Source organism: Lutra lutra, chromosome 9 (genome assembly GCF_902655055.1).
Source record: "Lutra lutra chromosome 9, mLutLut1.2, whole genome shotgun sequence".
Classification (NCBI taxonomy): domain Eukaryota; kingdom Metazoa; phylum Chordata; class Mammalia; order Carnivora; family Mustelidae; genus Lutra; species Lutra lutra.
The window spans coordinates 59828605-59844999 of record NC_062286.1 but is presented as its reverse complement, the minus strand read 5'-3'; the positions used below and the strand labels follow the sequence as shown (position 1 = coordinate 59844999).

At 34.6% G+C, this 16395-nt stretch overlaps 1 protein-coding gene across 1 annotated transcript in view; it reads right to left on the bottom strand.

Annotated features, from left to right (window-relative positions):
• Positions 1-16395, bottom strand: part of WDPCP (WD repeat containing planar cell polarity effector) — a 347887-nt gene that overhangs the window by 248916 nt on the left and 82576 nt on the right. The window contains 10 exon segments of the mRNA XM_047744384.1: positions 909-943; positions 945-1033; positions 4671-4716; positions 4718-4812; positions 4815-4843; positions 13142-13154; positions 15743-15983; positions 15985-16046; positions 16049-16171; positions 16174-16351. Coding sequence (XP_047600340.1) covers positions 909-943; positions 945-1033; positions 4671-4716; positions 4718-4812; positions 4815-4843; positions 13142-13154; positions 15743-15983; positions 15985-16046; positions 16049-16171; positions 16174-16351 — 911 coding nt within the window.

Sequence of the window (16395 nt, the reverse complement as noted above, 5' to 3'; positions counted from 1 at the left end):
AATAAATAAATAAAATCTTTAAAAAAAAAAAAGAATAATAATTTTAATGTGCCCTGTTATATATTCTGCTCAGTTAAAAAAATGAAACATTACTAATACTTTGGAGGCTCCATGTGCCAATTCCTATCTTATTTCTCTTAACTCACCCTATATTATCCTAAATTTTGTGCTAATCACTTCGTTGATTTAATTTATAGCACTGACACATTTATATGTATCCCTTAAACTATCTAGTCATCATCAATCGATATCCATCAATTCTCCTTCCATCCATCCATCCATCCATCCACCTGCTTTTGAACTTTATTATATGGAATATGCTATGTACTTGTCCTTCACTTCTACAGTCTTTTTCTCAGAGTGATTTGACATTATTATCTAATTTTCATAAAATCCTAAGATTAAAGAAAGCTATTATACCCTTTAGTGAAAATGAGGCACAGTGGGACTAGGAACTTGCCACATTATAGAGAGGACAATGGACAAATCTTCTATAGTAATTCTGAAAGTAAAGCAAACAATGACTATCTCAGAGCTTTATAGTATATTATATTTTTATTTACATTTAAAACTAAAACATTTCTCTAGCGCTAAGGAGCACAATGAAATATTTAAAACTGACTTACCCCCCAAAATTGACTATACATAATTAGTACTATTTGCTTTCATATTAAAAGGGAAAGTTATATTCAAATGTACTGATGATATAAAAGCCCTAAACAATATTCAAATATATTCCTTAAAAGGAAAACAAGAAGAATTAAAGAATATCAAAAGGAGATTGTTTTTTTCCTTAGGAAATGGACTAGTAGAAAACAGCATAATTAGGTGGAATATTCTAATTAAAGAAAATGGCTCATTAAATAGGTAATTAGTCTGACACTCATCAATTCCAAGATATTGTTCACCTGAGCAAGTGATGAAAGAATCTTCTTGCATATTGTGCTGATTTCGTCTCTATATTCCAATATAGTTGTATCCAGGAGTGGTCTTGTTGGAGCATAAAAGGTTCCAAGGCTTGCCTCAAGCTGTGCTGTGGAATTCAAACATAGCAGCACTAAACAAGTGAAACTCCTTCAATTACAACAGAATACTCATGTTTGCAGTCAGTCAGGTTTTTGCAAACTTGGATGAAATGTGAGCTCGTTGCAGGAAAGATGAAATTAAAATATGACAGCTGGTACAAAACAAACCTGTGTATAAACTTTCACTTGAGGCAAAGCTGACAATGACTCTGAGCAACAAAAAGCTGTCAAAACTGCAGAAATCCGATAATGAACCAACCTCTCACCACAAATGGATAATTAAGACAGTGACTCATCAAAGTAACACAGTTTGAACTAGTATTTCCAGTAAAATCAATTCACAGTGTGCTCAACATTATACTCTTTAACTGAAAGAAGAAAAACAACTTTTTTGCATTGGGAATTGAATAAGTATTAGAAGTGTTTTAAAAAATAATACAAATGAAAATAGCCCTATTGAGTAATATATCTTTCTAGAATTTTAAGAAACAGTGAAAGTCCCCATACTTTCCCTAAATCTCATCCTAAAAACAAGATTGCTGTTTTTGTCCAAGTGTGAAAGCTAATACCCCTGGGAGGGATGACATGCTAATCCGCTCTTGGATTAGCTCAACTGACACCTTTCTAGAAAAAAAAAGGATGGGAGAGCAGTTTTGATAAACCAGAGGGCTAGAGATTGTGGAGAAAAAGGCACATTCTGCCTACTTCATAATTTTACCAGCATGCCTTTGTGTGTTTTCCCTCCCAGAAATACCTAGAAGTTATATAATTAAGTAATGGTGAAAGTTGTAGGAGAATGCTACAGTTCACGTAAGACTCCACTGGTTTTTTTGCTACTAGTGCCTGGGAAGACTGATAAACAATTTCTTATTTAGCAAAACTCTTTAGTTTTAGGCATATTTGGGTTTGAAAGTATTAAATACCTCATCAGAGTAATTGCTATGGACTTGGCTAAGCTGTTAGTAATTTCTTTCTTTTAATCTCAAATCTAGACAGTAAAGTAAGATGAACTTTAGGGGTATTTGTCTTTCAAAGTAGCAGTCATTTAGATTAAAATTGAATACAGCAATGCTATTGTGAAAACAAGCCAGATCCTCTTGCCATGCTTGTTTTCCTTGACAGCATGTACTTCTGAAATGTTCGAGCCTCATGGGATACTCATACTCCCAGCACAGTTACAGATTCATTAGATAGCCCAGCTTGATGTTTAAGAGGCAGAAATGAAAATCTCAAAGATAACCACAACACAGCTACAAAAAAAGAGCTCACTGGGTTCCACTAATAAAGGAAAACAAATTACCATGTCAATTTGTTAGATTCAGATAGAATAAATCTCAATACAGAAGGATTCTGTTTTAGAATGTTTTAGAAATGTATTTTACAGTTTACTTGGAATAATGCATATATCTACTTGAAATGTACATATTCCAATAATCCAGCATCATGCAAGTGTTTTAATAGCCTAGTAGCATATAAACTTTTATTTCCCTACCTTCTCAAGAACAGTTCCTTGAAAATATCTTTTATTAAAGCAAGAATCTGATAATGCCCATTTGTGAATTCCCTAATAATCTTTCTTACACACAAATTCACCAATGTGCTAGCAATTTCTCAGTGTCCTGAGGGACAGTCAGTATTTTATTTTCTCTATAATTTCCCAACTGTAAATTTAGGATCTCTTGTATAGATTGTATATACCGTATCAGGCCTTTCTTTACGGACTCTGCCTTTTTTTTTTTTCCCTACTATGTACCTAATCTTGAGAGTGTACCAATGTAACATATAAGTACTTGAGATAACTCTGTAGGCAGACATATTACAGTAATATCTAGCATTCTGAAGTTATACTTTTTATTTTAACTAATATTCATTGAGTACCTACAGTAGGCCAAGCACCGTCTGTGCTAGGCATTTTCTCATTGTAGAAATTACTGGACCCTCCACAGAGGGACTGACTACCTCCAAAAAGCACATTCAATTAACATTAAATATTTATTGTGGGCCTCCTGTGAGTTGGGACAAATCCATGATGTGAACTTCTTGAAGGAACACGCCCTCTAAAATTACTACAATGAGGGGCACCTGGGTGGCTCAGTGGGTTAAAGTCTCTGCCTTTGGCTCAGGTCATGATCTCAGGGTCCTGGGATCAGGCTCTCTGCTCGGCGGGGAGCCTGCTTCCTCCCTCTCTCTCTGCCTGCCTCTCTGCCTACTTGTGATCTCTGTCTGTCAAATAAATAAATAAAATCTTAAAAAAAACAACAAAAAAATTACTACAATGAAGTTTCTATATAGAATTTTATCTAAACACCATGTAATAAAATGGAATAAGAAAATCTATAAACATTCAAAGAAAATAGGGAAAAAAGCTCTTCAGCAAAGACCTTTTGACATATTTCCTGTTTTCTCTATCTTATAAATTACCTAGGGACAGTTTCTCATTGGCTAGGAATTCTCATCATTAATGTCAATGCTTCCTGCAAAGATTTGAAATAAAGACCCAAATGCAAGAACATTTAGCTGCATTTTATATTAAGTAAATGACTTATATAAAAATAATATATAGTGGATAATTGGCAAAATTAAAATGAATTTCATTATTGTATGTGGCACATTATCGCCCCCCCTTTTTTTTAACAGTGTCATATCTGAGAGTGCCTGGCTGCTCCAGTTGGTAGAGCATGCAACTCTGATTACAGGGTCATGAGTTTAAGTCCCATGTTGGACCTACAGCTTACTTTTAAAAAAGAGAGAGAGAGAGAGAGAGGCAAAACAGTGTCTTATCCAAGATCCTATGGGCAGAATTACTTACTAAGGTTTCGAAAGTAGAGAAATCCAAGCAGGCAGAGGGGTATCAGAACTACCAGTTAGAATGAAAACAAGGAGCAGCTGCCAGAGCTACAATTCTCAATCTCTCTCTCTCTCTCTCACTCACACTCAAACACAATCAGTGGTAAGGACTATTCTCTGGACAAAAGACTTGGGTGGGATAGAAAAATATTTGTCTAAAGTAAAGGAAGAATAAGGACTTTGTTTGGGGCCCTTTGTCTACCAGACCCTAGAGAATACATGTAATTCCCCCCCACCTTTTTTTTAAGATTTATTTATTTATTTACTTGAGAGAGTAAGTGCATGTGCAGGTGCAGGGGGAGGAGTAGTGGGGGAGAAAGAGGGACAAGGAGCCTCTGCTCAGTGCAGAGCCCAATGCTGGGCTCCATCTCACCACTCAGGGATCATGACCTGAGCTGAAATCAAGTCAGATGGTAAACCAACCAAGCCACCCAGACCCCAAGAGTACATGAATTTTTTTTTTCTGGATACCATTAGTAAGTACCTGAAATTCTTGATTAAAGTTTGAAATTTGAGCTATTGCACACATGAACTTAGACTGAAAAGTACAATGACTTGCATTGTAAGTTCCAACATAGGTATACGGACATGTTACTCTTTATGTTGACAAATACTATACAGTAAAGTACCATATAATATTTGGTTATCTGATCTTGTCAGTTTTAATAGGGCATTAACATTTTTTCTTTTGGTCTCCAATAACATAACTCAAAAAAAATCCTCAAAAGATAATTGATTCAATAAAACGTACTTCATATATATACACAACCAACTTATGAAATACATTTCATGTCTGACCTTCTCTCTCTGGAGTGAGCTTTTGTCTAAGAAGATGGTTACAATGGCACTCATGCTGATAAGCACTGGTGGCCCAGAGTGTCCCAGTCCATACTGCTCAGGATGTTTATTGCCTCACAGATCTCCTCACAATGAATATACGGAATATGATGTCTGTCAGGCCTAGCTGTCCCGTGTGAAGACACCTGTCACAAAAAAAGTAAACCAAGTGATTCTTCTAAAAATAAAAGTAGACTAACAAAAACAGAGTTAACATTTCCTTAAGGAAAAAAAGAGTATCATTTCTTGCATAAGTGCTAGAAATGTGGGATTGGCAAGGCCAATAGTGATTCTTTGGTTAAATCTTCATTTTGAATACCAGCTACCAACTCCATCTATCTTATGCCTATCATTCAGCATAATTAATCTGTACTCAACATAATGAAACTTACACTAAAAATGAATAAATATGAGAAGGATGTTCAGGTAGACCCAATAGTTAACTCTTTTCCCATCAGTTATTTAGACCTCTGTTGCATACATTTAAAGACAGGTTTTTTGATATGAACACAATTCTTACAACCAGATTCATCAGTTTTAGGTTGTTTCTAGTTGTCAGCCCCACATACTTTGGTGTGGGTGTGGGTAAGTACAAATATCCTGACAAATCTGACTATATAAATACTTTTAAGTCTGTTTTTTTTTTTTAAGATTTTATTTATTTATTGACAGAGAGAGATCACAAGTATACAGAGAGGCAGGCAGAGAGAGAGAGGGAAGCAGGCTTCTTGCTGAGCAGAGAGCCCGATGCGGGACTCGATCCAGGACCTGAGATCATGACCTGAGCCGAAGGCAGCGGGCTTAACCCACTGAGCCACCCAGGCGCCCTTAAGTCTGTTTTTATTATTGGGTACTCTCAATTAATAGTTTTTTCATAGCTACCACATACTAATTATCTTAAATCGGCATTTAAAGACTACTCTATTGAAGTAAGAACTGCTCAGTATTAATCCTGCTTAGTGATGCCCTTCCCAACTAATATTTACTTGGAAACTATTCTTGGTATAATATAAACACATTTGTTTGTCCTTCCAAAATGAAAGAAAATCTAATTCCAATCTTAGAGGACCAAGACTACAAAAAAAAAAAGTGAGTCATTCTGTTATAATTTCATTTTTATTATTTTTAATATAGGCTTGATCTCATTGAAACTAATAAACTAATGATTTTTGTGCAATAAAATGACAGTATTAGGACTTTTGAGCATTTTTTTAAAATCTTTTAAAAATGGCTGGCTTATAAAAATCCTTTTCTTCAGCCAATGTTTACTGATTAGACTGAGTCTATAAAAACTTCTCATCTCAGTACAAATGATCATAAAGCTAAATGAGAAAATGTATGTGAAGTTATTTGGTAAGTTGTAAAGCATATAAAATATACTGCAATTCTTCTTTTTATTACTATCATCATCATCATTTAACTGGAATAGTTATAGGATTTAGGATTTTTAAAAGTATATTAGTTCATAAGAAAGATGCCAAAATTCTTCTTATTAACTTCAAGTCACATCCAAAATGAGAATTTGTGCTATATCTGACAGGACTCAACTTGATAGGGGATCTGGGGAATTGCCCTGACTATACTAAGCAATAAAACCTTATTATTCTTTTGTGTTGGTAGAATCAGTGAATAGTACTATCCAAAGCCTTCATGAGCCTGCAATCAAGCACTGGAAGCTCTCATAAATCAGGGGGGTTCTTGGCAGTAGATATTAATGTGTAGGAACTTTATAGGGAACCAAAAGTATCTGAAATCTGTTGACTCCATCTATACCCTAAGCAAAACTTCTAGTAAGAGAAGGAACTGACCTGTCAAGTAAAAAAGACTAAAATATAGTCATAATCAAATTGCTCAAAAGGTGATAAAATCTTTTAAAAGTAGCCAAAGAAAAAGACACACATAAAAAGTTATGAAAAACTGAAAACTTTGGCTTCCTGAATCATGTTAGCCAAAAGACAACAGCAGGATTTTTTAAAATGCTGAAATAAAAATGAATTAAACTAAATTCTATATCTTCATAATAAAGAGTTGAAAATTCATGAAGAATCATAACAATCTTTAAATGTACCTAATAACAAAGTTTGAAATAATAAAGCAAAGAGTGATAGAACTAAAAGAAGAAAGAGTCAAAACCAACAATTATAATTGGAGATTTCAGCATTTCTCCCTAATTGAGAGAACAGGTAAACAAAATCAGCAAAAATAGAAAATACTGGAAAAACACTATCAATGAATTTGACCTTACATTTATAACAATATTCACCCAACAACAGCAAACTACATATTCTCTTTACATGTACATAGACTATCAACCAAGATAGGGTATATTCAGGGTGATAAAACAAGCCTCAATAAATTAGCTGCTTTGAAGTCATACAGAATAGTTTCTCTGACCACACAGAAATTAAAATAGATATATAGAAAGATGTCTGGAAGATCTCACAACATTTAGAAATTAATCAACCTTTTCTTTAAAAAAATAACAAACTATGGATTAGGGGTGCCTGGGTGGTTAAAAATCTGACTTTAGCTCAGGTCTCAGGTCATGACCTCAGGGTCCTTGGATGGAGCACCACATTGAGCTCCCTGCTCAGCAGGAAGCTGACTGACTCCCCCCTCTGCCTCTTCCCTAGTTGTGCTCTCTACTCTCTTTTGGATAAATAAAATGTTAAATAAATAGTAAACAAACTATGATTTAAAGAAGAAATCACAGGGGCACCTGGCTGGCTTAGTCAGTAGAGCATACAACTCTATCTCAGGGTTATGAGTTCCAGCCCCATGTTAGGGGTAGAGATTACTAAAAAATAATAATAATATTAATAAAAATAGAGAAGAAATCACAAAGTAAATTTTAAAATATTTTGAAATGAGGTAAAAATAAAATATAACACTGAAATTTGTGAGATGCAGCTACAGCAGTATTTAGAGGGAAACTTCTAGCTTTAAATATTTTTTAATTAGAAAAGAAGAAAGATCTAAAATCAACAATCCAAGCTTTATGTTAAGAACCTCTGAAAGAAGAGCAAATTACCCCTAATGTAAATGGAAGGATGGAAATGATGAAATAAGAAATAGGAAATAAGAATACCAATGAAATCAACAGATAGTTCTTTGAAATGATGAGTAAAATTGACCAACATCTAACTTGATAAAAAAAAAAGAGAGCAGACACAACTTACCACAATCAAGAGACTATAGAACTACAGGACATTAAAAATAGTGATTAATATGAATAACTTTAAACAAATAAATATAATTTAAATGAAATGGATTCCTTGAAAGATCCAAACTCTCAAGCTCTTTCAAGAAGGAATAAATAACTTGACTCTGTATAATTTAAATTGAATTCATAGTTAAAGACCTTTATGCACAAACACATACATGCATGTGCTCACACATACACACAAAACCTGGCATGCCCAGATGCTTTTATTGGTCAATTCTTTCAACATCAAAGAAGAAATAATATCAACTCTATACAACTCAAAATATAAGAAGAGGGAGCACCTGACAACTCATTTCATGATGTAGCATTATACTGATATCAAAAATGAAAGCAACATCACAGGAAAAGAAAAACTATAGACCAATATCTCCCATAAATAGATACAAAAATCCTTAACAAATATTAGCAAGTCCAGCAATATATTAAAAGATCATGTATCACAAACAAGAGAGATTTATCCCACAACTGCAAGGCCACTGAAACATCTGGAAACTAATCAATATAATTCACCGTATGACCAGAAAAACATGATCATTTCAACTGATTTTGCAAAACTTTTTTTGCAAAAAAGAGCACCTGAAAAAATTCAATATCCACTCAAGATAATGCATCTCAGCCAACTAGGAAGGTAAGGGGACTTCCTCAACCTAATAACATAATACTTACAGTGAAAAAACTAAATGCTTTCTGCCTAAGATCAGAAACAAAGCAAGGATGTCCTCTCTTGCCACTTCTATTTAATATTGTACTAGAGATTCTAGCCTAAAGTAATAAGGGAAGAAACCAAAATAAAGGACATACAGATTAAATAAGAAGATATAAACTGTTTTTAATTGCTATTGTTATAGTCATCTCAGAAAGTTCTAAAGAATCTACAAAAACATTACATGAAGAAATGAGTTTAACAGGGGTTGCAGGATACATGGTCAATATTTTAAAATTTTATTTCTATATAATCCCAATGAACAATTAAAATTATAATTAAAAATACTATGTAGTAATTAAATACTATGCAATATTGTAATTAAAAATACTATACATTAGTATTAATGTATTAATGTCATACAGTATTAAAATAATATACAGGACTAATACTATACAGTATTAAAATATTATACAGTGTATAGTATAAGAATACAGTAGCACCCAAAACCATGAACAAAATATATATAAGATATTACAATTTGAGAGAAATTTTAAAAGATCTGAATAAGTACAGAGAGATACTGTGTTCAGATTGAGACTCAATACTGTTAAATTGTCATTCCAACCCAAATTGAACTATAGATTCAATATAATTCCAATCAAATCTCAAGTGTTTTTATGAGACTGACAAGTTCATTTTAAAATACACATAGAAATTCAAAGAATCTAGAGTAGCCAAACAATTCTGAAAAGAACAAAGTTGGAGAACAGTACTTGATTTCAAGACTTACTGTAAAACTATAGTAATTAAGACAGTGTGGTACTCACTGAAGTATAGGTAGAATAGTGGGAGAAAATAGAGTCTGTTCATAGAAACATAAATGTATGGTCAAGGCAATTCAACAGAGAAAGGTCAATCTTTCCAGCAATTGGGTCTGGGACAATGAATATTCATATTTAAAAATTAATTTCAATCCATGCCTCATGCCATATGCAATAAATTAACTTGAAACAGACCATAAACCTAACTCTAAGAGCTAAAACCCTAAAACCTCTAGAAGAAAACAGAGTTAGACAAATACTTCATAGAGTACATGAAAAATACAAGTCATAAAGAAATTTAAGAATAGAATTCCATTAAAATTAAAAACTTCTGCTACCTGAAACACACTATTAAGTAAATGAAAAGTTAATAACAAGCTGGAAGAAAATATTCATAATACTAGTAACCTACAAAGAACTTATATTCAGTATATAAAAATTAGAACTCAATAATGAACAACCCAACCTAAATTTGGGCAAAAGATTTGAAGCATACTTCATCAGAGAAGATACGTGGCAAATAAGCATATAAAATTAAGCTCAACTTCAACAGTCATCAGGGAAATGCAAATTAACACCATTACAAACCATTAGAATACCCCAAATAAAAGACCATTAATGCTAAATGTTAGGATACAGAGCAACTAGAACTCCAAAATAGTTTCTTCTTAAGTGAAACATACACTTACCTATGGCCCAGTTATTCTACTCCTGTTTTTCCCAAGAGAAATTAAAGCATATGTTGATATAAAGAAGTGTACACAAAGTACTGGCATTTTTATTGATATTAGCTTAATCTGGAAACACCCAAATGTCCATTAACATGTGGAACAATATACAATTGTGGCTTATCTATAAAATGGAATATTACTCAGTATTCTTACTCAGAAAATTTACAGATATACACATTAATATGGAAGATTCTCACAGATAATGCTGAGTGAAAGTAGTAAGACCTTAAAAAAAATCTACTTTATGAGTTGTTTTCTATGAAATTTAGAAAAAGCAAATCTAATCAGTAATGACAGAAAGCAGGTCAGTGCTCTTTAAGGTTTGAGGGAGATGGGGACGGCTGCAAAGGGGGTTTTGGAGAATTTCTGGTGATGGAAATGTTCTATATCTTGATTGTAGTGGTAATCATGAGGATATATACATTGGTTAAAACTCATTAAGCTGTACATCTGGCATGGGTACATTTTATTTTATATAAATTATATCCCAATAAACTTGATTTAAAAACCCATCATCACTCTAGTTTAAAGAAAGCAGAATGCTTTTTGGAATAACAGTCCATTTCAAATAATATGAGATCCAATTTTAAGATGAGTAGGCATCTAATAAATTATCTGACATTCTTTCCAGCAATAAATTACCCCCAATTACCACTTGGGTAAATCGTAATATTTCAATAGCTCATTAAAAATAACTCTTTTGGGACGCCTGGGTGGCTCAGTTGGTTAAGCGGCTGCCTTCGGCTCGGGTCATGATCTCAGCGTCTTGGGATCGAGTCCCGCATCGGGCTCCTTGCTCTGCAGGGATCCTGCTTCTCCCTCTGACACTCTGTCTGCCTGTGCTCTCTCTCTCTCTGACAAATAAATAAATAAAATCTTAAAAAAAAAAAAGATTCTAAAAAAAAATAAATAACTCTTTTGAAGAAAACATACTTCTCACAAAAATATTGAGAAAATCATACTACTTGTTTTTTAGACAGAGTCACACACCACACACACACACACATGACACATATATTTGACTTTGATTTCAAAATCCTATAGAAGGAAGAGGTTAGTTTTAATTATTTCTTGCTTGATATAATCACTAGAACATTTAACCTTTTCCCAACTTTGCAGGCTCTAGTTAGAGCACTAGAGGGGCACTCCAGGTGGATGGAATACTATTGAAACCACCATGGAAGAGAGGGGTGTGAGAGCACATGCCGTGGATGGGGAGCTACACTCCTGCAAAAACAGCTGGGGAAATGAAGCCTGAGAGGCAAACAAAGGTTTATCAACCACTGAAGGATTTCAGGCCATGACCAAATCTGTGGTTAGATCACTCTGGTGGCAGTTCAGGGGATTAACTGTGGGGCAGGATGAGAAGATTGGAAGGCAGAATATTACAGACAGAAAGCTACTAACTTGATCACTGCTTGAAAACAGGGAAGGTCGAGATTAAGGTCATGACAGTAAGGCTGAAAAGAGATGTTTCTGAGAGTATTTAGAAGGTAGAAATGATGGGACTTGGCCACTGACTGATATGGCATTAGGGGTGAGGAAGGATTCTAGGATGATTCTGACTTGGGATCTGAGTAACTGTACCATCCACCAAAAGAATATAAGAATATAAGAGAAGAAACAGGTTTGGGTGAAGAAAATTAGAAACTCTCACTCTGTATAAAATGGGAGGAGAGCTAAAAATGGAACCTTAGGGAGCCTCAACATATTCATGAGTATCCAGAAGAAGAGTATGAAAAAGTGATGAAAAGGTGTATCTCAGATCACAGAGGACGTATGATGAGAATTCTGTGACAGTAAAAGTGATCAGCAAGCATCAAATGCTGAAAGTCATCAAGTAACACTAAAAAAAAAAGAAAAAATATATATCCTACTTGATACATACATATATAGTATTATATAGTATATCTATATATATGTGATACACACATATATATATGTATGTATCAAGTAGGAAGTCTCTGGTGACCTTTCCAAGAGCAGTTCCAGGACACTAAGATTCAGGTCAAAATTTGGTTACTGTGAGGAATGAATGGGAAGTGAAGAAGCAGAGAAAGTCAGTGTTCATTATTATTTCAGTGAGTCTGACTATGAAAAGAAGAAAGAACATTTGATTAGTAACAGGAAGAAACAATTTTAAGGAAGAATGTTTGTTTTATGGTGTCAGCTGGGCCTAATCTACTGGTGTAACAAGATTCACAGGTGAAGTGGCGAGGATGACAACATAAAGGGATCCATAGGAATGTAGTGGGATTCAGACTGGAACTAGCAGTGGAACTAGTCTTAGATAAAAGGGCTCCTCTTACACTGAATTGAGAAGGAAAAGATTTATATCCATGATAATAAGATTTATGTTCAAGGTAAATTGTTGATTAGGGGAGTGGTAGGTGGTGAGCAGAAAAACTTAGTGAAGTGCCAACTAAAAGGTAAGACTCTCTGTTGAGAGGGCAAGGAGCTGATCATATGAGTTTAAAGAGAGCAGTGAAAGTTGAAAAGGTACTGATGAGAATGCAAAAGCTTTAATATCTCTGTAATATAATTAGGGACTCCTCTTTTGAAAATTAATTTCAGTCCACATATGTGGAAATATGGGACAATGATTGCCAAGCAAAGAAATCTGATTACATTTTGCTTTACATAAAACAGTACCTCTTGGCTTCCATGCAGGAGGATGATACTTCTAGCTCTCTCCTGAGGAAGACGTGCTCTTCAAATTCTTCTAACAGTAGTGGTGGCCTTTTATTCACCCGAAACATTTGTGTGATGATTATAAGGATTTAGAATGGAAGTCCTAGCCTTGGAACAAAAGTTTTCCTTCAACATTACACTGACCTATTCTAAAAGTCAAACTCCAAAAATCTTAGCATATTGGCACCAGCCACTACCACGTTTACATATGACAGCATTCTATTTTAAACTATGATCTATGTCAGCTTCTTAAATTGTAAGCTACACCTTGCATGTCCAAATTTTCCAAAGGCTTGCATAACAAGCTTATGAAAAATCTCGTAAATGCTCCTAGTGGAGAAACTGCACATGCAACTACCTGTTTATATATGCAGTAACTTGAATTATACATGAAAATTCCACATGGATGCCCAGAATCAGCACTGTGTTAATTCAAGAAGTATATTAAAATTTTTGGATGTATTTAGTAGCAGGAACCTAGGAAAAATCTGTTCTTTAAACAGGGTTTTTCTTAAAAAAAAAAAAAAAAGATCTGTTAGTTGGAATCTACTGTTTCAAGGAATCAACTCTTCTTAGAAAAAATAATCTGTAATAATATTAATCTTATAATACATTTTTTTAAAATTCTGGGAAACTCCATATTTAGATCTTTTAAGGAGTCTGTAAGCCTGTAAAATTTCCCCTATCCCATAAAACTTAAGACTCATATTGAAAATAAAATTAAATGATAAATGTCAGTGCAGAAGTTATCACCTTTTCATTTGAATGCTTGACTTCTATTGGATAATTCTCTTCCAAGAGACCTTCTTGGGAAAAAAGAGGTGACAGCCAACTCATTGCCTAATGATTTAGGAACAGTGCCCAGGGAGACAGTCCAATTAAGTTTACAAGCTGGCAATTAGCAGGAAAGCCCTCTAAATCCCTACACTGAGAGCCTGTTTACTTTAGTAAGAAGGCAAATGTGCTAGAGATAGGAAGAGAAAGCTGTGCTTTTTGCAAAGCTGTTGTGAGTAAGCCCACAAGGGAGGGATGAAGAAAAGCTAGGTATATGTGGGCAGACAGCCTTTGTTTGACAGGTAACTGGGTAATTTAGAGAGAAAGAGAGAGAGAGAGAAAGAGAGAGAGAGTGTGTGTTGTGTGTGTGTGTGTGTGTTTTAACAGACATGCAAACATCTAACATCCACTTTAATGAGTGTTGTGTATGGAGACATACAACTGTTAAACATGTAGCTGGGCAAAGTAGAACTGGATTATTTTACAATAAACGAGATTCCAAACATTTTTTTCTTGGACAACATGAACATTATAAAGATATTTAATTGCATTTTTGTTATGTGGAAAGAATATAGCCCTTACATTATATTCATTATATCTTTCAGGTTGATCAAGTCATTTTCAACTAGATTTATTTCATGGGTTCAATTTCAGAGGTTTAGATACATTACAAAAAAAAAGTAAACTGACAGCTATTTAACAAATCCTACAATGTCTTTAAAAACTTAACTTGTATGACAGAAATAAATCATGTAATGGGCTTAGAAATATATTTACTTTTCTATGTTTCAAGTTTGCAATAATATGCATTAATTAAATCTAGTTTTTAAACCTAAGTGAGGTTCTCTCAAGAATGTTAAGTTATACAAAACTACCTAAAGAATATATAGGGCATAGCTGGTAAGGCAAAACTGCAAAAGACAAATAAATCATACTAATACACTTTTATTTCAAAGTTTTCTGGTTGAGGGGTGCCTACTGGCTCAGTCAGTAGAACATACTACCCTTCATCTTCAGGTTGTAAGTTCAAGACCTACGTTGGGTGTAAAGATTACTTAAAAATATTTAATATAGTAAAAAAAAAGTTTCCTGGTTGAAATGGGCAACATTAATACATGATTTTCATAATACTGAAAATCTTTGTCAATATTTTATCTAAAGGAACAAAAAAAAAGTTATACAACTCTCTAACCAAATTCTCCAAACATTCACATCCTTTTTTTTTTTTAAAGATTTTATTTATTTATTTGAAAGAGAGAGAGTGAGAGAGAGAGCATGAGAGGGGGGGAAGGTCAGAGAGAGAAGCAGACTCCCTGTGGAGCTGGGAGCCCAATGTGGAACTCGATCCCAGGGCTCCAGGATCATGACCTGAGCCAAAGGCAGCTGCTTAAACAGCTCAGTCACCCAGGTGCCCCAATTTCTCTTTGTTTTAAAACATCTGTCTTACACATTCTAGTCTGGGAAGCAATGGATACCTATCATCTAAAATAATAGAAAATAGAAGAAACATTTTATTCCTACAACACAGAACTTTAAAAAATTTATGTATGTATGTATGTATGTATTTATTTGACACAAGAGAGTACAAGTAGTGGAGAGAGAGAAGCAGGCTTCCCGCTGAGCAGGGAGCCTGATGTGGGGCTCGTTCCCAGGACCTGGGATCATGACCCAAACCAAAGGCAGCCGCTTAACCAAATGAACCAGCCAGGTGCCCCCAAACAGAACTTTTTAACAGGCATAGTAAGTACTTTTAAAATATTCACATATGTATTTATTTTGGATATAAAATGTGGGAGTTTAAGCTTTTTGTGCATCATAATGAACAATTAATGCAGTTTCCAAATTGTTCACTAATGTTCCTTAACGTTTAGAAAATCATCCACAAAGCTTTCTTAAAGAAACTATATGTGGGCACCTGGCTGGCTCAGTTGGTAGAGCACATGAGTTGATCTCAAGGTTGTGAGTTCAGGCATAGAGATTACTTGAAAAAAGAAAAAAAGGAACTATATGAAATGTTTGAAAGCCAAGCTTATTTATGGAATAACATAGAAAACCTCCATTTCTAGAACGGTTTTATTCTCTTAATCATAATGTCACCATCATGAACATTTTAATTTACTTACTCACCAACTTTCTTGACTTACCAAGTTTAAACAAAAGTGCACCCAAAGGTCCTCTGTCAAACCTGAGGAAAAGGAGATCATAGATGTCCCCACGTTCTGGCTTCTGAGAAACCACCTGAGGAGCTATCCACTGCATTTGAACAAGACTGCTGGAAATGTCAAAGAATTTATTGAACTGCAGAGTCTCCCTGGGTGAGCGGTCTTCAGCCAGGAGCTGGATGTTAATAGGGGATAAAGCCATATCAAAAATCTGCAGTTCCCCCTTGGTTGCTGCCAACTAGTAGAATGGCACCACTTGGGTGGCAACTTATTAATGAAGGCAAAGTTCAGCCTGGGCTAAGAGAGTTACTCTACGGTGAGTTTCATACAGAATTACTGAAGAATCTTCACAGCCCAGAATTAGTTTGTCTTCGGTAATATTCCTGCAGCAGCTAATGGCCTTTGATCTAGTGGTATTCTAGTTACTGATATACATTGGATTTTGTTCCGAACGCATTCATAGATGCAGCTGTCAGCCATGGGCTCTTTGTCTACACTGATGGAGTTCTCCACTGTCAACACCTGATAAGGCTGTTTGGTGCCAAAGCGAACATCCAGTAGATCCCATTCTGTGCGGACACAACTCAGGACCTGTAAGAAATGTATCATTTATGTTCAAACAGACCTTGGTTTTT